The 24832-nt window shown below is 45.5% G+C and overlaps 1 protein-coding gene across 17 annotated transcripts in view; it reads right to left on the reverse strand.

The window, feature by feature from the left end:
* Nucleotides 1-24832, reverse strand: part of PTPRT (protein tyrosine phosphatase receptor type T) — a 1018757-nt gene that overhangs the window by 728102 nt on the left and 265823 nt on the right. For all 17 annotated transcript variants that reach the window (XM_070589264.1, XM_070589262.1, XM_070589256.1 and 14 more), the window contains exon 2: nucleotides 17560-17685. In XM_070589264.1, the coding sequence (XP_070445365.1) occupies nucleotides 17560-17685 (126 nt within the window). The remainder of the gene's footprint in view (nucleotides 1-17559; nucleotides 17686-24832) is intronic.

A 24832-nucleotide genomic window follows, 5' to 3' on the forward strand; every position in this document is an offset into this window, starting at 1 on the left:
ACAGATTTGTTAAACTCATTTTCTAGCTAAGACTAAAGTAGAAGATGCGTCAGTGTGAGCAAGATGCTCATCTCCTCTTCCAGGGTGTTAGGAGGAAGGAAACCCCATCCCCAGACTTTACTCCCCACCCCCTAATTATCAGATACAGACGGCGGAAAGAGAAAAACGTGAAGTGCTGTCCTGCCCTAAAGGATCTGAGTGGCGTAGGGGAGACCACGTTAAACCTCAGGGCTCAGTCACAGAGGATTGCCTCGGTATGGCATGACGCCTCCTCATTCAGGATGAGACCCTGGGGTCCAGCCCCGCCCCTCCAGCTCTCCCCCAGGCAGGGAAGCGGGACTGCGGAGTCACAGCAGATCTGAAGAGTCAGGAGCTGAAGTGGTTCAGAAGTCCCTCCAGCCTCCCGGCCAAGGTGCTCTTGCCTGTAGGGGATGCCTCCCTCTCCCCCGTTCCTGTCCTTTCCCTGCATGGTCACGCCCCCTTCCCAAGCAGGGGCTGGCTCTCCTGACACTGGCAAGGGAGACCCTTCCTGTGGGCGCTTCACCCCAGGCCAGAGCTACAACGGCCAGGCCTGACCACTCAGTGACCTGCTGCTGAGCTTCCGCAAGGACACTGGACAAGGACCTCCGAGAGCCACTTCATATAAAGGGCCTGAGGGTTTCAAAGAGGGCCAGTTGGGGTGAGTGGTGTCATACCCACATCATAGAGTCACACAGACACACACACGTGAGTTCAGGCCTGACAAGGCCTCAGAGTTTTCCTTCAATAGAGATGAGTTAACACAGCCCCGCCACGGTGAGTCCCAGCTGAGACAGGACAGGAAGGAGACAGGACAATGGAGAGGACCCTCCATGCGCCCATGCGCCAAGCATTTTGTTCTGTGTTCTCACGTCACCTCATTTAACCTCCACATCCTCTAAGACCATGCAAAAAACTCTGGGCCACAGAGAAACTAAAAGTTTCGCTCAAGGTCTGCCATTCATGTCCCTCTGGCCAGAGTGTCCACGAGTGTTTTGTGCGTGTGTGCTCACGACAGCCTTTCCTGAAGTCAACCGTGCGGAGCGTCAAGGACAGAGGCTACTGAAGGTTCCTTTCAAATGCAGGAAGGTAGTCTTTGAATTCAAAGCAAATAAGCTTTCTGTTATTAGTTTCCATATTGCAAAGTCTAAAAACTTAGTACGATGTCTTAAATCAGGATTGTAAAGCTGACATTTTTGCTTGAAATGGTCAAAATCAGATAATTATTTCATGCCACACGGTGTTGAATACGGTTTCTCTTCTAATTGTTGCCACTACCCAGAAAAGCAAAATGAGATTTATTTTTCAAAGGTTGGACCTACACTAGGGGTGCTCACTGGCTTGCCAGGCTTCATTTGCTCCAGCTCCCATACCCCGGGCCTGCCTCACCCACCGTGCACTCTAGACTCTCCTGTTCCTGTTTCATGAGGTCCCTGGTTGCAGTAATGGAACAAACTGTGCAACAGAACTGCCTCATAGAACCTGTGTGCTGTTAGAGTTAGAAAGAACTGCGGGGGTGTTACTTAATCCTTCATTGTGCGGGTAAGGCCACTAGTGCTCAGAGAGGCTAAGCAACTTTCTCCAGGCTACACAGCAGGCCAAGAAGATAGCAGTCCCAGAACACAGGCCTCCTGAGACCCCTGGGCATGGTACCACAAGCCTGCGTTTCAGCCATCTTGGATTCTCTGTTTCCTTTAAACCCGTTTCCAAGTAGCTTAACATTTCAATCATCCCTGACTCACTCACTCAATGTTAATTGAGGGCATCCTTGGTACCAGGGTCCGTTCTAGGCGCTGAGGACACCTGGCTGTGAAGGGGCAAGTTGATTCCTGCTCCCATGGAGCTTATAACTGATGGAGGGAGATGGGTGCTAAGTGCAGAGGTACATACAGCTCCTCTGTAGTGAGCTTTCTAGATGCCTGACCTGGGGCGGGTCTGGAGGCAAAATGAATTCTGAGACCCGGGTGGTCCCCCAGGCAAAGCAAAGAACATGGGAGTGGCGTAGAGAATAATAAAGTCAAATTAGGGTAGAACTGGGGGCTGCAGAAGGCGAACCATAGAGGCCCCAGAAAAGGAGCACCCCACAGCACAGAGCCTCTGTGAGGGAGGGACACGGGACGGCGCCCTGGTGAAAGGCAGACTCATGCCGCCTAGCTCTCTGAGTGTGCTCCTCCATCTCCTCGGGCTCCCGGGCTCCGGCCATTCTCCAGAGCATGCGAATTTCCAGTTCTGCTCTCTGCCTCCTGCTCTTCTCACACTCCTGGGGAATCTTGACCCCAGTCAGGAGGTTACCAAGCCAGCCCCAGGTCAGACTGCTAGGCGCTGGTGGAACTGACATTCTAGCTCGACTCTTATCTGCTGGATTTCAAAGCTCACGCTCCATTCATTTCCTCCAGGTAGAAAGAACACAAAGTCACCTACTCACCCAGGACACCCTGCACCGGAAATGGTGTCTGGAGATTTTGCATCATTCCCACCCCTCTAAGCTCTTTCACACATCACTGGGGCTGGAAGCCTAGAAACTACATCTTCCTTTTAATTGTGGCAAAAACGTATAACATAAAATTTACCATCTTAACCATTTTTAAGTGTACAGTTCAGCAGTGTGAACTATACACACCTTGTTGTGCAACAGATCTCCGGGCTGTTTTCATCCCACAAAACTGAAAGTCTATATCCATTGAACAATTCTCATTTCTCTTTCCCCGCCAGCCCCTGGCAACCACCATTCTACTTCTGTTTCTATGAGTTTGACTACTTTAGATACCTCCTATAAATGGAATCATACAGTATTTGTGTCCTGTGACTGGCTTATTTCACTTAGGATAATGTCCTCAAGATTCATCCACGTTGTAGCGTATGACTGGATTTCCTTCTTTTTTAAGACTGAATCATATTCCATTGTATGTACATGTGAGGTTTTCTTTATCCATTCATCCATCAGTGGACATTTGGTTACTTCCAGCTCTTGGCTATTGTGAATAATGCTGCATTGAACATGGGTGTGCAAATATCTCTTCGAGATCCTGCTTCCAGCTCTTTTGGATATATACCCAGAAGCGGGATTGCTGGATCATATAGTAATTCTATTTTTAATTTTTTGAGGAAACTTCATGCTGTTTTCCACAGTGGTTGCATCATTTATATTCCCACCAACAGCGCACAAGTGTTCGAATTTCTCTGAATCCTTGTCAGCATTTGTTATTTTCTGTTTATTAGTATTATTATTACTATTAGGCCCAGACTAATGGATGTGAGGTGCTACTCATTGTAGTTTTCATTTGCATTTCTCTAAATGATTAGCGACGTCGCACATCTTTTCATATGTCTGTTGGCCATGTGTATAGCTTCTTTGCAGAACCATCTATTCAAGTCCTTTGCCTGTTTTTCAATCAGGTTATTTGGTTTTTGTTGTGGAGTTGTAAGAGTTCTTTATATATTCTGGATATTAACCCTTTAGCAGGTATATGACTTGTAAATATTTTCTCCCATTCCAGAGGTTGCCTTTTCACTCTGTCAATTGTTTCCTTTGATTCACAGAAGTTTTTAAGTTTGAGGTGGTCCTATTTGTCTATTTTGTGCTTTTATTATCTCTGCTTTTGGTGTCATATCCAAAAAAGTCACTGTAAAATCCAATGTCATGAAGCTTGTCTCTCAACTTTTCTTTTAGGGGTTTAGAGTTTCAGTCTTATGTTTAGATATTTCATCCATTTCAAGTTAATTTTTGTATATAGTATGGTGTAACATAAGAGTCCAGTGTCCTTCTTTTGCATGCAGCTATCTAGTTTTTCCAACACAATCTTTTGAAAACACTGTCCTTTCCCCATTGTGCGGTCTTGGCACCTTTGTTGAAGATCATTTGACCATATATGTGAGGGTTCCCAAAGGCTTTATAAGCCTCTCTCTAGAGGCTTTATAACACCCAGCATTAAACACCTTCCTGATGGAAATACCTAGGCTGGTTTCTGTTTTCCTACTTAAACCTCAGCTGATAGACTCATCACACTGATGTGTTTTAGTAGCTATGGTTTCGAAGGCTCTTGCAAGCTACAAATCTTCTCTTAACCTTAGAAACTCTCAGCACTCTTCGCAAAGGGCACAGCATACCTTTGCTTGTCCGTAGCTTTTACAAGGTGCTTCACTGACGACAAGTAATATTTTGAATTCTGAGGGAGTGCAACTTGGGTTTCTTAATGATGAACACAACACTCAGGAAAGGAAGCAATTTTAAAAGACATTGGCAGATGGGAGAAAAGTTTAAAAAACAGTTTGCTAAAGGAACCGTTGCTTTCCAAAGCTAACGTGTAATTATGTTAGCATAGAGCACAGTAGGGAAGTTGGATGGAGTGGGGGGTAGGGGGAGCAGGACGTCTTTTTTAGAAAAAGGGGAAATTTCTATAAATGACCAAATGTCTCACTGATCAGCAATTGTGGGAAATAAAATCTGAAGATGCACCCATGATATTAAGGGGGCGTGGAGTAGATGCTGCAGCTCTGGGGGGCGTTCTCTGAGAACAGAGTAGTCACTATAAGCTCGACTGGGAGACTTATCTTTCTGTGCAAGTCTGAGCTGTCAGGGACGGACTGTCCCTCAGGTGCCCCATCTCCACACACTCATGGAGACAAATTCCCCGTCAAGGAATCAGAAGCAGCTGCCACGACTGACAGAGAAACAGATAGGGAGCTAGGACCACAGGATTTTTCATAGACGTTTTAATTTATGAATGTGTCACTTAATTCCTACATTTAAAAAGATATCCTTTTCTTCTTGATTCATAAATTACAAATCATGGAATGCTAGAGTCAGAAGAGATCAATCTTTGATTTTAAATATAAGGTAAATAAGGCCCAGGGAGGGATGGTGCTTGGCCCAAGGGCACAGAGCATGTTAATGGCAGAGCTAGGACTAAAACCCAGGATTTCTTACTTTTAGACTATTTCACAGAAAAGGACGCAGGAAGCACAGAGAAAAGCTGGCCTGCCCAAAGTCTCAGGTTAGTGGCTGAGCCCGGACAGGCTCTCAAGAAAGTCTCCCTACCACTTGCTAGAAAGACAGGCTAACTGAAAGGCCTGGTGGAGCAGACAGTGCCTACCTCAGCCCCACCGTGTTCCCATAGACCCCAAAGAAGCACAAATAAACCACAGGAAATTTCCCCATCTGCAAAATACAGAACACAATGGTACCTACACTACATAGGGTTGTTGTGGCCATAAAGGGGAAGAGACATTTAAACTGCCTAGCACAGGGGCCGACCTGGTGGCACAGCAGTTAAATGCACAGGTTCCACTTCTCAGGGGCCCAGGGTTCGCTGGTTTGGATCCTGCGTGCGGACATGGTATCACTTGGCACGCCACGCTGTGGTAGGCGTCCCACGTATAACGTAGAGGAAGATAGGCATGGAGGTTAGCTCTGGGCCAGTCTTCCTCAGCAAAAAGAGGAGGATTGGCAGTAGTTAGCTCAGGGCTAATCTTCCTCAAAATAAATAAATAAATAAAGTGCCTAGCACAGAGTAAGGGCTGAAGCAATGCTAGCTGTTACTATTCTCAAAGGAAGACATCCTGCTGGTGGGAGGACAGCTGCACAATAAAAATCCGATCATCTAGGACAGCACTGGACAATAGAAATATAATGTGAGCCACACATGGAATTTAAAATTTTCTAGTAGCCACAATCAAAAAGTAAAAAGAAATGGGTTAAATTAATTTTAATTGTTTTATCTAACCCAATGTATCTAAAATATAATCATTTCAACATATAATCAATATAAAAATTATAAATGAGATGTTTTACATTCTTTTTTTCATACTCAGTCTTTGAAATCCAGTGTGTATTTTACACATACAGGACTAGCTACATTTCAAGTGCTCAACAGCCACATGTGGGTAGCGGCCACCATATTCGACGCTACAGGTCTAGAACATTCCCAATGGGATTACAGTAGATTATTGGATTTTCCAGATTATTGGATCTGATTTTATGGAGTCACACAAGCCATCTCATTTTCACTAAATTTTAAAAACTACTACATTTGTACTAATCTACAATTTTCTTTTCTTATAAACTTTCGTAACATGTAAATATAAATCAAATTACCCTAGTATTCAAAGGATAAAGAAAATCTGCTTCTTCATTAAAGACAAGACAATCTGCATATTCCAAACAAGGTGTTCCCTTGGAGAAGCCCTCGGCCCTGGACCTGAAGCCCAGTTAGAGGAACGGTCCATGGGAGCATCACACATCACACCGGGCTGCCACCATCACCACCACTGCGATGATTCTCAGCAACATCTTCCTCTCAGGCTGCCCCAGCAAACAGCAGGAGATGAAGAGTCATCAGGGAAGTCATCTCGCCCCGTGAGAAGTCTCTGATGCACGACTGCTTCCGTGAGGTTCCCTTCCAACAGAAACGATTCAGAACAACACGCAGGCTCAGCATGTCCGCATTTAGGTGGACACTGGGCTTAGTCAATTCAAGACACCGATAGGATGGTCAACCCTCAGTGATTAGAAGTAGGGCATTCCCTTCATTTTCCCAGGGAGAAGACCCCACGCAAAGTTTTCAGCCAATTTTTACACATAAAATTGTCAGTGTGTAGACAAATTAGTCAAATGTCTACTTAAGGTGTCTAAGATATGATTTAATTAAGCACGCATATTTAAAATCACGCTTCCTAAGATAATATATTACAGTCATGCATCATTTGATGACAGGGATACATTCTGAGAAATGCATCGTTAGACAATTTGGTTGCTGAGAGAATACCATAGAATGTACTTACACAAAGCTAGATGATACAGCCTGCTCCCCACCTAGGCTATATGGTGCTGATCTTACCGGACCACCAACATATATGCAGTCCATCATTGACCAAAACATGTTATGAGGCACATAACTGACTATACACTAACAACAGTGGTTCACAGCACAGACTCTGGAGCCAGAGTACCTGGGTTCAGATCTCAGCTCCTTCATTTACTACTAACTTTTGGGTGAGTTACTTACATTCTGGGCCTCAGTTTCACCATCTGTACAATAAGGGAAATAACAGTACCCAGCTCACAGTGCTACTGAAGTATTAAATGAGTTAGAAACATGTAGACCCCGTAGAACACTGTCCAGTAAGTGGAGTACATGTGTCAGTTAGAAAGGAGTGGTTTATTATCCATTCCCATATACTACAGAAGATCTTATTCAAACTCTTCATCTGCACCATTGACCTCTGGGTCTGTTATTGGAGGAAGCACTTTTTAAGTTGAATGACATGGGTCTACATCACCTTTACTTCCAGTTACACCATTTGGATACAATACTCTTTCTTATTTTTTTTTGGCGAGGAAGATTCACTCCGAGCTAACATCTGTTGCCAGGCTTCCTCTTTTTTTTGCTTGAGGAAGATTAGCCCTGAGCTAACATCTGTGCCAATCTTCCTCTTTTTTTATATGTGAGCCGCTGCCACAGCATGGCTGAAGAGTGGTGTAGGTCTGCAGCTGGGATCCAAACCTGTGAACCTGGGCCACCAAAGTGGAGTGTGCCAGACTTAACCACTACACTATGAGGCTGGCCCCTGGATACAATACTTTTTGAATCCAGGTATGATGTCACAGAAAACTAAAGGTCAAGGCAAGCATTTATGTGGGTATTATACAGACGTATGTTCCCACTTGTCTGACAGATGTGTATTCTGATCACAGCAAAGATCCTCTGTTGCTTTCCAAGCCATCCTTAGCACTAGTCAGTTTGGGGTCATATCCTCTGAAATAATACTAAACTTGTCTCCAATTTTCCTGCCTTTTTGTTCTACCAATTCTGTGATCCCTGTAAATATCCCAAACTAGCATTGACTGGGGTCATTGCATGCTACTGTAGTTTCCCCAGTTAATTTTTTAGTTCAAAATACATAAGAGACCATCCCATAATATGAGATGCTTTGTAAGAACTTTTCAAGAGCTGTTTGGAGTCCAAGATCCTGCCTTTTATTGGGCATTTGGGGTGTGTTCTGGCTTTTCTCTTTTCTTTTCCCACTGCCACTTCTTGGGTGTTAGTTAAATAAACCATGATGCATCCTTCCAGCGGAATACCACACAGCCCTGGAAGGCAAAAACTTGATCTGAATACACTGGTATGAAAAGAGACCAACGACACAACAGTCTGGGAACCACGATCCTATTCATCATCCGCATGCTTAGGAGGCACGAGAGTGAGGTGGTCAAGAGCTCAGACTCTGGACCCAGACTTGCTGTAGCCAAATCCTGGCTCTACCATACGCTAACTATGACCTTGGACAAGACATTTAAGCTTTTTGTGCCTGCAGTTCCCTAATTTGTAAAATTGTAGACAATAACGACTACATCAAAGGACTGTTGTAAGGATTAAATAAGTTAATGTATTTAAAGTGCTTAGGATACTGCCACATAAAAAGCACGACATAAGCATCACTTCCCTATATTCCTGTCACTATTACCACATATATATATACGTATTTTTTTGTCTCCCCTCCCTTCCTCCTCCTCCTCTTCTTCTTCTCTCTCTTTCTCTCTCTCTCAATACATACCATCTGTTAACAGTGATATTTCAGAGAACTGAGATGGGGTCAGAGAGAGTTAACTTATATGCACAAACTCAGCATTTCTTTAAGAATGAATATACAATATTTTACCATTAAAGAGGGAAGAAAAAAATGCATTGATTCAACAGTGGCTAAATGGGACCATAAGAGCTTATAGCTTTAAGCCAATCAATAATAATACTCGGAGTGATTAAGGATGCTTACAGGCCCACACTTGCAGATCATTTTAACGTAAGCACTACATTAAAGAAACAGCAGGTCAGTTTTTGGACGCGTCACACTTTTCCACTGGGGATCCTCTTACACAGGTTACGAGCAGACCATACATTTGTGAGAGTATGCCAGGCCCCGGAGTAAACGAAGGGGTAATCCCCAGGGTCCCTTCATTTGCCCCGAGTATCAGCTCCAGAGCAGAGGGGCAGGCAGGCTCTGGGACCAATTGACCACAGCCTCATCAAGCTGAGAGGAGGCACTTGAGCTATGAAAGTTACAGATGCCCCAGGTACCGTGAAAATGCCAAAGAAAGCAGCAGCCACTCCAGGATTCTCCCCAAAATTTCCTGACCTCATTTCTCTCTTGACTTTCCTAATGCTAATAATACTGATGGCAGTTTGGTCCATATACAGATCACCTGCCCTGATCCGAGCGCCATGCAGGGACAAGGAATTCTGCAATGAGAGTCAGCCCATGTCCTCAAGTAGCTCACAGCCCTAGTGAGGAATCAGAGAAAACACGTTGTAATAAACTCAGCCACAGAAATGCAGAAGAGAGGCAAATGCTGTGGGAAGAGAGTCAGGGAAGGCCTCCTGGAAGAGTGACATCTGTGCAGGGTTTTAATATAGGAGGAAGGGGGACAGGAGGTGCCTACTAGCTGAGTGGGCAGAAAGTGCAAAGTATGACAGTGTGACCTGCAGGATTTGTGGTTGAAAACAGGAGGAATCAGCTATGACTATATTTCTCAACAATAAGAATATTCAAGAAGAATATTGGGAGGCTCATCATAAATAGGAACTGGAGAATCAGGCTTGAAACTAAGGCCATTGTGGGCAGCCAAGAAGCAGGCAGTTCAGTAATCTCTTTTAGTACCTCTTGTGGCCCAGAGACTGCCCCTACCCCTAGACACCCCACTGCACCAGCCTCTGGCTACTGGCTCGTCCTTCCTAAACGGAAAGTCCTGGCAGGAGGGTCCAACTGGCTGCACCCAGGTCACATGTTCAGCCACACCCAGGCTGCCGGGGTAGCGAATTTCTGGCCCCTTCACCTTCCAGCGAGCTCCACATTTCACCAAGACTCCGTACAGTGTGAGATTCCCAAAATCAGGAAGCAGGGCTGGAGACTAGACTCCCAACACAAAAGCACAAAGGCCTCTCTCGCATGATGACATAGAAGAGGAAAGGGAAGAGAAAAGGGAAGAAGAAGTGGCTGAGGCTGGAGACAGATGCTGGGTTCATATTGCAAGAAAGCTCAATTATTAATAAGAGCAATTGATTTAACAAACATTCACTGCTACCTACTAAGTCCCAAGCACTGGGGTTACAGATGTAAAAAAAATGGTGTCCCTGCCTACAAGGAGAGCAGAAGCTAGTTCAGTACACAGACTATGAAGAGATATTCATCCAATAAGCACTGGAGAGCCCATTCTGCTTTTTACAGTGATGTCCACCCTGACTGGACAGTGCGTGGGCCGCTCTGGTTGATCACTATTTTGGACATAATTCCTGCTCACGCCCAGTAGGTCTCCCCGGTGTGCTGAGAGCTATGACCCGGTGCGTTCAGCGGACCATCACGAATTCCTGACTTGTGGTTAGGGCTTCAGAATTCACAAGCATTTTCTCAACATCAACTCATGGATTCGCGTTGGACATGTGGATGATATTCTTCCTCCAGATGTCAAAACTAATACGCTAGCATTCTGTGTTTGGTCCACAAGGGAGTACAGAAATATACATGTACATATATGAAAGCAAATTTGATAACTTCTCTTGGAGATGACCACAGAGACAAACGCACAAGAACACTCACTACAATGAGGTTTAAGAGTAACTGGAAGGAACTTATGTATGCAATAATACAGGCTGGTTAAATAAATCATGGAAGGGTCATTATAACGGAAAACTATGAAGCTTTTAGGAAGTATGCTTTTAAGGAATATTTAATGACATGGGAAAATGCTTAATAGCATTAAAAACAAAAACAGATATTTATTTAAGTTTGTGTGCACATATGACTTTTATTTGGTTCCTCATACTATCTCTATTGTGCATATTCTCTACAATGAATATGCATTATTTTTGTAATCATAAATCATGATTGTAAATAGAAATAATTTTAAAGGATGTTTAGTGGATGATGGTACCATGTGTATAACATATATTTGTCTTGGATTTGAAGCCTGACTTCTCTTTCACATATTACTTACATGACCTTGCACCAGCCACTTCCTCTCTCTGGGGCTTGATTTTTTTGAAAATGAAGAGGAGGCCATACTTCAGAACTCACGGGATGGTGGCACGTTAGATGAAATATGTAGGAAAATGCCTAACCCAACCTTTGGTTAGAGTGAACACGTGGTATATGCCAGTTTTCTTGAAAGAAAGCAAAGGTCTCAGCACTTATAGCTCTCCAGTATGGGTTCTAACATAGAAAAGGCGATGTGGTCAGGGGCTGATGTGTGAATGACAAGGTATGAGCTTCCTAGAGCTGCTGTAACAAACTGCCCACAAACTGGGTGGCTTGACACAACAGAAACTAGAGTTTAGGAGTCTAAAATCAAGATGTTGGCAGGGCCATGATCCCTTCATATCTTTGGTATTCTTTGGCCTGTAGATGCATTGCTCCAGTCTGTGCCTCTGTCTTCACATGGCCTTCTCCCGTGTGTCTTTGTGTCTCCTCACCTCCACCAATCATACTACATGAGGGCCTAGTATGACCAGCATGGCCTCATCTTAATTACATCTTGATGACATCTGCAAAGACCCTATTTACAAATAAGGTCACCCTCACAGGTGCCAGGGGTGAGTGAGGGCTTCAACTTATCTCTTTGGTGGACACAATTCAACCCATAACAGACGCCAAGCTTTTCTCTGTCAATATCAGTGGTTCCTGAGCAAAGCAGGAACACAGAGCCAAGGGCCCAGTGGCACAAGGGAAAGTTCCAGCACCATCCTGGTGTCTGTGCCTGCTTCCCTGGCAGGCTGACTGGCTGAAAGGTTCCTGTTGGTGTGTGTGTGTGCACCTGTGTGCATGTTTTCTCTGGATGCTTCTCAACACCTGCCCCTTCCAATCAGGTAAGAACTAAGCTCTTTGTAGTTCTCTGCTCTAGAAATTTGTGCAGGATGGCAAGAAGAAAGTGCTTGAAGCCAGGGTTCTTTCTCACCTCCTTTGTTTTTTTAAAGTCTAAACTTACTGAAGAGATTATGCTGTGGGTCCAAGAAGGGTTGAGCCAAGAGGGGTGTGCCTTTGAGGGCTGAGGACCTGAGTGGAGTTCTCCCACCCTGAGAAGGGGAAAGGGATGGGCCTGCTGGTCCCACGCTACTGAGTAGCAGTACTTAAGGAGAGGGCAGGGCCCAGAGGGATGCTGGGTGATGCACCTGGGCTGGCTGGACTTGGGACAAGGGCTCCAATCCTGGGAAAGAAGCAGCAGAATTCCTAGGCCCAGAGGGACCACAGGGAATGTGACAGTGGGCTTCTCAGAGGAAATCACAATGGCCTATTTAAGTCTCAGGACATTTGTAGACGCCTAGGGAAGGGGGAGCCCCAATAATGACTACAACTTAATGTCTGAGTCCCTGGAGGCTCAGGGTCACATTCAAGTTGATGCAAATGCAGTGTTTCTTGTGCACCCAGGCTTTCAGCCTGAGATGCAACCCTACCTCATTCCAACACTTAAAGCAATGTCCCCAAAGCATTAGAAGGACATAGAAGGAAACCTCCCAAGTCCCATTGCCTTAGGCCTCGGCCCCTTGAAAATGACACTTACAGCACTTGCATCTCCCTTCAGCCTACAGACACACTCCTGCTGGGCCCTGGGCTGTACCTCAGGGTGGATACGTGGAAACATGCCAAGGCTGAATAAGGAAGAGCTAGGAACCAGTGGTGGTTGCAGTTAGTTCCACAGACAAGATAGAGGCCTGGAGAGAACGTCTATGGGTATAGTAACCCCCATTCCTGTGACAGCCCCAATAAAGATGAGGTGGGGAAAATGAGGTCTGAAGGCTGGAATATTAGCCTGAGGGCTTGTCCCATGGAGAGGGATAAGGAAAAGAGTATGATAGTCGTGTGTGCAGCACTGAATAATGGAGCCAAGATGGAGAAGTGTTCAAACCCTTGGACAGCATTTCTCCTGGGTATTGAAAAGCCTCTGGGCCCAGCAGTGACCCACAGCAGACCACCTGCTGGGTGGTTCACCTGTGTTAAGTAGCATCTGGGGTCAGGTGAGCTTGAAGAGGGGCAAGGTTCTAACATGGCCTTAGACTTACAGCCTCAGAGACTGTAGAATCAGAAAAGAACTTAGAAGAACCAGCACTGATTCAGCCTTACCGCGTGCAGACACTTGGCACTCACACAGGCATCAACCCATTTAACTCTCACAGTGGTTCCCACGTTAAGGATGAGGAAACTGAGGCCGAGGGATTAAGGCCACAGAGCCACTCAGCTATGGTGTAGGATTGGAATAAGCTGGCCTGTAAACATGTCTGTGATGAGGACTTTGAAAGCAAAGAACAGGATGCTATGAGCAAGAACAATGAGGGAGTGCTTCTTCAGACAGACCAGTTGAGGGATGATCTCCCTGAGGAGTTGTTTGAGCTGAGACCTGAAGAAACCAACCAAGTGAAGAGGGAAGAAAACTATTCCAGTGGGAAGGAATAGCATGTGCAAAGGTCCTACGCCAGGAAAGCATCTGACATGTCCAAGGAACTGAAAAATGGCCAGTGTATCTGGAGCACTTTGAGAAGAAAAAAGGCTTGGAGAAGACAGGCCATGGCAAGGAGTTCAGATTTCATCCTATGTGCCAGAGGAAGCCGCTGGAGGGATTAAGGGCCAAAATGGCATGGTCTGATTTACACAGAGTCTAGCACAGAGCTTATCACACAGAAGGGGACCAATAAAAGGTTGTGGAACATCTGAATAAACAGACTCAAACTAGATCTCCAAAAGGATGGAAACTGCTGGCTTTACAGAAGGAAAAGTAAGATTTCAGCCTTTGCCCATGAGAAGAGCAAACAATTTCACCTAATCCAAATTCACTTTCATGCCTCTCTGCCCAAGAAGCATGCAGAGCCACTGAAATCCACAGGCGCATCATGACAGAATAATTCCAGTGACCATGATCAAATGCCTCTATCTAGAAAAGCTCAGAAGATTGTATTAGCACAATCCAATATTTATGAAATGACACTCAGCCATAATGAGGGGCTGAGAAAATTAGGGTTAGAAGCAAGAGGGGTTCCTTTAAGCAGAGATAGTGGTACGGTGGGAAAAGCAGCAATGTCGCTCAGCTTCTCGGAACCTTGATTTACCGATCTGTAAAATGGAAGGACAGTAGCGAAGATTAAGAATGTGTGATCAGTTAACAGAGGCCCCAAAGGCATTTAATCGTATTTATGATGCATTTCATCATTTAAAAAACACTTGACAGGGGCCGGCTCCGTGGCCGAGTGGTTAAGGTCACGCGCTCCTCTTCGGCAGCCCAGGGTTTCACCAGTTCAGATCCTGGGTGCAGACACAGCACTGCTCATCAGGCCATGCTGAGGCGGCGTCCCACATGCCACAACCAGAAGGACCTACAACTATGTACTGGGGGGCTTTGGGGTGAAGAAGAAGAAGAAAAGAAGAAGATTGGCAACAAATGTTAGCTCAGGTGCCAATCTTTAAAAACAGAAAAAAACAACAACACTTGACAAAGCCTATTTGCCCATCTGTCCATGCATCTATCCAACAAAATGCTATTTAGCGCATACTGTGTATGAGGCACTGTATTAGACATTCAAGATAAAGCTGGGAACAAGACTGTCATGGTCCCTATTCACATGGAACTTCTCCTCCGGGGGTAAAACACACACTGAACAAATAACATCAGCTGTGATGCGTGTTATTGAGGAAAGGGCAGGGTACAATGCGAAATATTTACAGAGAGAGCTGACCCAGACCAGCACACCTAGCGAGCGCCATCCTAAGGATGTGATGTGATGTGTAAGCTGAGATATGAACGGGAAGTACAAGAGAATGGAGTGGAAGAAAAATGCCCATCGTATGTGAGTTCCCGCAGCGGGATAGGGTCTGGAACATTCTAGGAACTGACAGAAGCCAGTGTGAAATAAGCATGGGGGGAGTGGAACATGGTGAGGCTGGAGGAACAGGCAGAACCAGCTCTGTAAGGCCTTGGAGGCCACAACAGTACTTTGGTCTTCTTTCTAAGAGCAGTAGGAAGCCTCAGAAAGACTCTAAACAAAGCTGGTTGGGGGCAATAAAAAGGTAACATGAAGAAGGATATATTCTAGAACAATTTCTCTGGCTTCTGTGTGGAGAGTGGATTAAAGTCAAAAGAGGAAGCCAAGAAGTCTGTTAGAAAGGATTCCAGTTACCCAGGCAAGAGCTGGTGGTGATCTGCACCAGGGTAGTGGCGGCAGAGACGGAGAGATGTGAGCTGACTTGAGATTACGCAGGAGGTAAAGTGGCAGGACAAAGTGACTGGCAGGAAGAGGGGGAAAGAGAGGGAAGAGAAAGTTGACCCTGGGCTTCTGAATCAACACCAGAATGGAGGAAGTGGCCTTTCCTGAGATAGGGAGCACTGGAAAGTGAGTAGATGAGGAGGGGGAATGGGTGAATCAGGAGTTCAATTTTGAAGATATTGAGTTTGGAGAGCCAGGAAGACCCTATAGGGCTCCAGGTGAGCTAAAGACAGGCAGAAAGAGCATATGTGTGCATGTAAACACACACACACACCCCCCATAAGATCCGGATATACTTAGCCCACATCAAAGATGGCAATGCAGAGCACAGCGGGTGTGGTTTGTTTCAGCGCAGGTGCTGTGGATTCTTGGGGTCCCTAACGGAATGAGTGATTCTAGCATCTAAATCAAGACACTTTTGAGAGTAGAGTCAGCATTGTTAAAAATTATGATGGGGCAACAGGCACAGAGGTCATGGTCACTTTACTAACGAGCATGTATCACTGCTGGTGGCTCTGCTCATGCAGAAAGATCCCATTAGATCTGAAAATCTCAATTTTGTAGCACAGTTTTATTATACCTGGGACTTGAGGCTATACTCAGGAGAAACTTACACAAACAATTTATGCCCTTAATAGGAACAATATAGAGCCTTTCAGAAGCCTCTTGCTTTGTAGCCAAAATCAAAGTCAACGAGGCCACACAGGCCACACGTTTACCTAGGCATCTCTGAGCATCTTCTCTGTCTCCAGCTCAGTGATATCCTGGAAAATTCCTCTCCCCAGAGACAGCAAGAAGACACGGCAGCTGGGCAGTTGGTCTTGTAGTTCTAGAATTCGTTAAGAGAAGTCTGATGGCAACTGAAGCCATGGGAGTAGTTGAGGCCATCCATGGAGTGACTGTTAATTTTATATGTCAATTTGACTGGGCTCAGGCATGCTCAGATCTCTGGCAAAACATTATTTCTGGGTGTGTCTGTGAGGATGTTTCCACGAGAGATTAGCGTTTGAATTGGTGAACTGAGTAAAGCAGATAGGCCTCCTCAATGTGGGTGGGCATCATCCAATCCCTTGAGGACCCACATAGAACAACAAGGCAGAGAAAGGGCAAATTCCCTCTCTCTGCTTAAGCTGCGAGGTCCATCTTCTGCCCTCGGACATGGGAGCTCTTGATTCTCGGGCTTTCAGACTCAGATCAGGGCTCTTACCACCAGTCTCTCTGATTTTCAGGCTTCAGACTCCATCTGAATGACACCACCAGCTTTCCTGGGTCTCCAGCTTGCAGAGGGTGGATGGGGGTACTTCTTGGCCTCCAAAATCATGTGAACCAATTCCCATATGTCTCCTCTTACATGTCTCTCTCTATATATCCTATTGGTCCTGTTTCTCTGGAGAACCCTGACTAATACACATTAGTGCAGACCAAGCCTGAAGAACTCCAATGTTTAATGGCCAGAGTGAGCTGACAAAAGAGACTGAGAGATAGCACCAGGAGGGGCTGGTAAAAAACCAGGACAGCGTCGGGGTTAGAGGGAGTCCCCGTCAGGGAGGAACCATGGAGAATGGCCTCCCTTCTCCAACAACCAACTGTCTTTACAACTGCACCAGGGCTCACATTACCCAGAGGTGATCTTCATGTCCCCAGAGTTGCAGCTCTTCCTGGTTTGGGTCACCAGGTAAGCCTCTTCAAGATTCAGCTCACCCTGGCAGACCCCACCCTAAATGTGTTCTCCTGAGCATACCTCTTGCAGGTGTTCCCTCCCTAGCATACACCAGGTGGAACTTCCAAAGGCCTAGGTCGCAGGCATCCATCAGGAGCATACATTAGGCCTTCAGCCCCCTTGGTTAAGGATAAGCTTGACATTCAGGATGTCAGGACATTAACTTCGCGAGCAATACTTGGACTGTAGAAGTTTTTCTACATATATACAAGCTGCATCTATGTGGCCTGGAAGGAAAAGAATGATCTCAAGTTCTTCAGAAGCTCTTTCTTCCCCTAAAATCCCACAACTATCAGGCTCCCCAAGCAAAATCCAATGATGCCCTACTTGTAGCTAAAGCTTAGAATCCCAAAGCTAAAAGAAATCCTAAAAGTCCCTGAATCCAGATAACATGTGATTCCCCCACATCCTTAAGAATTCATTCAGGTATCGGTTTGCATACCTCTGAGGATGGGGAACTCACTATCAACAAAGTTATCTATTGCCCGCTCAGACAGCTCAATCCATAAGAAAGTTCTTCCCCATGAGTCATCATAAAAGCTACCATCCCCATCTCAGCCCCAAACCCAGTGGGTCACATACCTGTAGGCACCGCTGGGTCCAGCATTGGTTTCTCCCACGTGTTAATCTGTTCCCAGGTAAACCCATTGGTCCCCAGGGCCACGCTATAACCACAGTTGCTGTAGTGTTCATCAAAGGAACAGCCGCCTGCAGACAAAAGAGATATGGGTAAATACATCCTCGTGTCTGAGGTTTGGTTCGTTAACCCCATCTCATCGGCTCTTCATTTACAGCTTTGAATTTTAAACTCTGGAGAAGATTTTAAAAAAAGGCAAGCAAATTGGATTTTTATATTTGCTTTGGCGTTCTCAGGAAAGGCGCTGGCATCTGCAGGCCCCCCTATTTAAAAAAGTTAATAAGGCTAGTTACATTGATTTCAATCTTGCTTCCTGAGAAAGTAAACAGCAACGTCTCATTCTAAGTAAGAAAAATGAATGCCAGGGCATGCCTCAGTAATTGCTTCCTGCAACACGGAGAGAGGCTGCTGCGAGGCCGCAGAGAAAGCACTAGCTTCGGAGTCTAGCAAAACCAGACACAAATCTCCACTTGCAAAGCTGGGTCCGCTTGGGCCAGATGCTTCACCTGTCTGTGACTCAGTTTCCTCATCTGTAACATGGAAGGAAAGATACATCTGAATGAAATATCATGAGGACTAAATGGGATAATCTATAAAACGTAACTAGTGTAGAATCAGTTCTCAATATCCACTCCCTTCCCTATAAGGGCAGTTTTTGGAAAATCAGGTTTCATGGAGTAAAAATCAAACCATGAGGAAGGAGACAACCAAGCACCTGCAAGATAACACGGTCAATGCTGACGACACTTAAGGCTTCTCCCTTTAACTTTAAAGTCCAAGCCACCCGCCATTTTACAATAAGTTGTGTCAATTCGATTTTGACAAGAATTTACTGAGCAAATGCTATGGGCTGTAAGCCCCTCCAGATGACATTGAGAGATCTCTGGGGTGTGGATTTGGGGCTGCAACTAGGAAATGCTGGTCTGTCCAGAGAAACAGGAGCCCATGACATCCTGGAAGAGGAGAACTGATCAGGGCTGTAAAGGATTCGAGCATCTCCAAGGGCTGAGGGTAGGAGGAAGGCATTGCAAGGAGACCCGGCAAGAAACACAGAGGCGGGGGGCAGCGCCAGGACTAAGTTCTGCAGCAGCCTCCTGACTGGTCTCCCAGACCTGTTTCAAACCCCAGTCCATCATTTCCTCTGCCCCTTTCTGGTCTCCTTGATGCTCAGATCTCATCATATCATCATCTCCCTCCGTTAAACACCCAGTGGTTCCCCATCACACATCCAAACGTGGTTCTGAGTCACGTACAGAAACCATCCCTCGCTAGCCCCTGTGACTGCAGTCTCATCCAACTTCATGCCATCCTCTTCATCAGCTGCAAAGTACAAAGTCCCTTCTCTGCACCCCAGACCTGGGATTTCCTATGCTTAGTGGTGGTGGAAGTCCTGTTGACAGATTTGATACAGACTTCAGTCACAACGCTGCTAAAGAAACCTGTGATGCCAAAGCTCTCTCCACTTTCCTTTCTTGCTGTGTATGGGAACCCAGAAGGGTTGGCCTTGAGCACCCTAATGAGTCTTGGGCTGGGCAAAGGAGGGCTGGACCTATTTTGGTAGGGCAGGGGTTGCAGCTTGAGTTGCAAATATTAAATAGCTTTGCACAAAGTAACAGGAATTTGGGGTGTTTCATGTAGGCAGCTAGAGAGAGATGAAAAGGAGAGGCAGAGAGGGGACTAAGAAACACAATGAAAAGCAAAAACCTACAGAAGGTGGTGGCCAGGGAGAAATATCCTGCTGATGCTTTAGTAGGAACTAAAATATCTGTTTGTTTTCATTTATTTGTTCAATAATTAAAAACTTATTCAATTGAGCTCTTAGTGTAGATCTGACAGAGTACTAGATCCTAGCTGTACAGTGGCTTAGAAAAGAGTCATGCTCTCATTATTTAGTGAGCTAGACTGACAGTAAACAAGAAAACTAATAAATACTTACATATTTCAGTATGTGCAGTGGAGGCCGCAGCTGGGGTGAGTGAGAGGACTGGCTGCTAAGTGGAAATGGACCAGGAGGCCCTTCTGACCAGGAACTGGAAACAGTCCCTCCACCACACCCAACTCCTCAGTGAGAGCTGGCTGCACACAAGCACGTGTCGCTGGTGCTTTGGGGAATTGAGGGAAGAAAGGCAATGACCAGTGTGGATTGACAAGGGTCAACAGGAAAGGATGGAAGTCCCAGGAGACAAGAGGGGAGGTTAGGAGCAGATGACAGAGGAGATTTCATCCCAGATATAGCAGAGAAGGATGACCTTTGAAAGGCAAGGACAGAGGCAATCAACCAGCTTCCACCAGACAGTAAGCTTCAGAAGGGCTGGGAACAGTACTGGCTCATGGTAGGGGATTAATGAATATTAGTTGAATGAATCAACCAACAAATGCTAATGGGATGCCAGACACAGACCAAGCTGTACTCGAGTAAAGGGGAGCCCACAGCCATCCCCGAGCTGGACCTGCTCTTTCAAGTCTCATCCTTGCCACTTCTACCTAGAAAGCTCCTTCCCCACATGGCCTGTCTGCCAAATTCTAAACAATCTTCCTAAATCACTTCTTCTATAAGCCTTCTCTGCCCAGAACAGCAGAGTGAATGCCCCAGATATAAAAACACAACACACTCCATCTAGAATTTAAAAAGCAGTAGCAGCAGCAATTGCAGTTGCTCTAAGAGGGCCAACCTCCTTTCCCTACTTTGCCATCACCTCACTGGAGCCCAGACTGTGGAAGACAAATGAATCAGATCAATGCTATCCACAACAGATCCTGATGTGCTGGAATGGATAAGCGAGTGGAGCCTGCAGCATCTCAAGTGTTCACTAGAAGAGCTGACTGAGCATCTTAAACTAAGATGGGCCTCCAGGGCTAGAGAAGGGGAGTGTGGCAAAGACAATGTCATGTGCACGACAAACTGTTTGGGTCTTCTCTCTCATGCACACAAGAACACTATGTTTTCAGGCCACCTTGCGTGTGGGGAAGACCATGTGGTAAACCCCGGAAATGTGTCACAAACTGATATCCACTATTTGCAGGACTGGCCCATAAAAATAATCTCTTACAAGCAATCCTTCTCACCTGCTCTGCTGTGAGGACCTTCAAAGCTGTAGCTGAAGGCAATGGCATCAGAGGAAGAAAGATTCTAGATCCCCGAGGCACTCATTGGAGGAAAGTCACCCATAGAGTCACTTGACAGTGATATTGGCAGTCAACTTTTCAGAAGTGAAATATCAACTTTTCTTGTTTTACACCACTGACATCTCAGGGGTTACCTGTTAGCATAGCAGAACATTGCACATCCTGACTGATATAAGAAGTATGTTCTCTGTAGCATTTGCTCCAAGCCAGGCAATATACGAGGCACTGATTGTGTCTTCTACATCATTTGCTTTCACTTAATCCTTACAACTTTATGAAGTAGATTTTTATCCCTACTTTAAGTACAAGATAATTGATGCATGCAGGGGTTAAGTGACCTGCTCAGGGTACACAGAATGAAAGTGTTAGAGCCAAGATTAAACCCGTGGTGACCCAACTGCAGAACCCATGCTCTTTCTAACAGACCAGAGAGAGAATGTATCCCCAAAACCAAGGACCACGCCTTTCACTTACAGGGTCATGAGAGGGGATCAGGCAGCTAAAGGGCTTCCAAGGGGGTTGGGTGTCTCCCATTTGAATCTATTCCCTTGCTTACTGTAGAAACATTTAACAAAAATCTTTCCTACGAGTTCTGTGCAGGGGCACACAATCAACAGATATGATTCTTACCCTCACATAATTTGCAGAGTACAGGGAAAGACAATCACACAGCATACACTTAAGGTGCAAGAAACACTTGCATAGAGATATATTGAAGCTCATAGATCCCATTCAAAGGATGCTATCTAACTGGTTACTGATCTACCCACTATGAACTCTAGTCCAGCCATAGTGGACTGATAAACACATAAGAAGGAAATACAGCATGTTAAGCATGATGGCAAAAAGCAATCTGAGGACAGGAAAAGAAAGAAAAGCAGGACAGAAGGAGAGAGCAGCAAGTCCATGCTGTAATTTCCTACAGGTCCGCCTGCTAAAAAAGAGTTACATATTTGGCTCTGAGCTTCCAATGGCCAATAGAAAAAGGAAAATCTGTTTGATCCTGGCACGCTGTGTTCATACAATAAAAGCCAAATGGCTCAGGAAAATGACAACCATTTCAGGTGCTTAGATCACACAAGAACTTCTCCACCGCGGTACTGGTAACAGAAATCCCACATCCCGTAAGGAACAATACCTGAAACAACATCCACACAAGGGGAGCATGGCCAATTGCAGGAGACTATTTCTCATAATCATTCTCAATATAAATTGATAGCATCACCCAAACATACAATTCAGGAAAAGCAACTCATTGGGGCCCAATATGACTCAGTCTAGTGATCTGCTCCCTGTTGGTCTGAATTGACTCAGAGACAACTTTTAAAAGCTATTCAGGGGAGAAAATATACGTATTTTTAAGCAATTCTCCATGAATTTTCTTCCTCTCAACCAACAAATTGAGAAACAGAGTGGTTACGAGCTCAAGATTACATACCCCGACAGCAACCTACATTGCCAGCTGCATAGAGCCCCATTTACTCACATTCCTTCCTCATTTCTGAGTCTTCATTTTCTGGTGTGCAAGACGGATCACTAAGGAACCTTCCAGTGGTAAAGCGTAAGGATCCCAGAGACCCAGAAAGAACTCAGGAGCCACAGGGAGGCAGAGCCATGCCACTAGCCCAAGGACTGGCTACTGAGAGCCACCAAGGGGAGGAGAAGAAAGGGACACTAGCTTCCTGTGGACTGACAGCATGAAATACTCAAACCCATGATACTGAGTCTCATTGCAGCTCTTATTACTCCTTCAAAAATTACATTTGTCTGGGGCTGGCCACGTGGCACAGTGGTTGAGTTTGCGTGCTCCGCTTTGGTGGCCCGGGGTTCGCAGGTTCGGATCCTGGGTACTGACCTAGCACTGCTCATCAAGCCACGCTGTGGAGGCATCCCACATAAAATAGAGGAAGATTGACACAGATGTTAGCTCAGTGACAATCTTCCTCTCTCTCACACACACACACACACACACAAATTATATTTATGCGTCTTGGTGCAATTCCTTGGGGTCATGACACCTGACAGAAAAAGCTCCCAGCCATCTCTGCAGGCATTTGCACCAGGCTGCTTAGGGAAGATTTATGGTTGGAGAGATTCCCAAAAGACACACATGTGGGTGCTCACTTGATTCCATTTTAAAGAGTAACTGGCCCCATCTAACTGAAGTCAACCCCATCACAATCATTTTTGGAGAAACAAAAACCTCATAAACCTACTCCCACGCGGGAACTGCACTCTGCCTCCAGAGCACCCATCCTGGGGAAGACAGGGCAGGACGGCCACAGGCGAGGACCCATCACTACCTCCCTGCACTTGGATAGAAGAGCTATTTCCCTGGACAGGCTGAGGTCAACATGTGGCAAAGGCCCCAGATGCTCTGATGTGAGTCAAGCATAAAAAGTCAACAGAGAAATGGAAAACTGTAGCAAGGAAATTGGATTTTGAAAATCCATTTGGGTTGGGTAATGTATAGCATATCAGCAGCTGTAAGGGAAGTAAAAATAGTGCAGGATACATACTTTAGGATACATTAAAGCATAAATAAAGTTTATAGTGCCAATCAGAATTTTTTTTTAAACATGAGCTCTTCTTTTGAAAATGAGAGAGGAATAGAATTCAATAAAAATATAAATGTGTCTGCCTCTGCATTTTTCAGATACGATCCTGTGTATTCTTGAACAAAATTAAGTTCAGAAGAGGAACTAAAGATTTGTGGGGCTTCTGCAATGCGCCAGGCACTGTAGTTGAGCTATGGAAGTACATATTTATATATGCATTTACACAAATGGAGGTAAGTCCAGCCACTACCATTCTCTAAGATAGGGGTCAACAAACTTTTTCTGTAAAGAGTCAGAGAGTAAATATTTTCAGCTTTGTGGCCACACTGCCTCTGTTACAACTACCACTCAACTCTGCTGCTATAGTGCAAAAGTAGCCATAGACAGTAGGTAAACAAATGGATGTGGCTGGGTTCCAATAAAACTTTATTTATAAAAATATTTGGGGGGCCAGATTTTACCCAGGGGCCGTAGTTTTCCAATCCCTGCTCTAAGAAAGAAGCATTGCTCTTCCCATTTTACACATGGAAACTTCTCATCAGAGCTACTAAGAGTCATGCCCAGCTAGGAATCTTGGGGAAAGAGTGACATCACATACAGCGATAAGAATAGTAATACTTCCCCTTTTTGACAGCTGAACATGTAACCCTCACCAGTGGCCCTGCCATTTTGATTGTACCCATTTTACAGATGCTGTATCATGGGTTCAGAGAAGTTAAGTAACCCACAAGAAGAAGTGGAGCAAGACGTTAGCCTGAGGCTGTGTGATACCAAAGCCCGAACACTTTCCATTGCTCCAACCCCGCCCCTCTTAGAACACTCTGTGTGTTCACAGAATCCAAGTCTCATCCTACTGCTTCCAGAAAAGAAAGCTGTGCCCATAATATCCAGTGGTGGAGCTAAGTGAAAAGAGAAAACTGGACAAAATATCCAAAAAGAAAAGAGTGGAAATTTTGCCTTCAGTTACTCTACATGGCCAGTGCCACTCCTGGCAGACCTCATAATTTTGGCAAATATGACCAGAAACCAAGGTGATCTGCCATTACGAGGATGCACAGAGACCCCCCTCCCCTGGCATGTATAGCAGGAACTGAAAGCCCTCGTAGCCCTCATGGCGCTCTGAGGGTACCTCTAGCCCTCGGCAAAGGGGGAGAAAGAGGAATGAGACCACAGGGACTCTGTCCCTCCAACCCCAAGCCCCAATGCTCCATGAAAGCAGGGGTGTGCCACATGTCTCTTTACTCAGCATCTAGCCCATAGTAGTGCATGTCCTTTATTGCTCAATGAATAGCTGGATACATTAAAAACCAACCTGCACGCATGTAGAAGAGCCTGGAGGGGCCCACAAAAGGGGCTCTTGTCCATCGTCTATTGGGCTTCTCTCTGGGGTCAGGGTGAACCTGGGAAGCCTTGCACCAGGCTAGGGATTTGGGGCTCGGGGCTCAGAGTGTACCTTTCAAGAGTTTTTACCCGATCCTGCAAAGCCCATGTACAGATGGAAAGTCTGTATCCAGAGAGGGAAGGAAAGTCAAAT

Source organism: Equus przewalskii, chromosome 21 (assembly GCF_037783145.1).
Source record: "Equus przewalskii isolate Varuska chromosome 21, EquPr2, whole genome shotgun sequence".
Taxonomy (NCBI): Eukaryota; Metazoa; Chordata; class Mammalia; order Perissodactyla; family Equidae; genus Equus; species Equus przewalskii.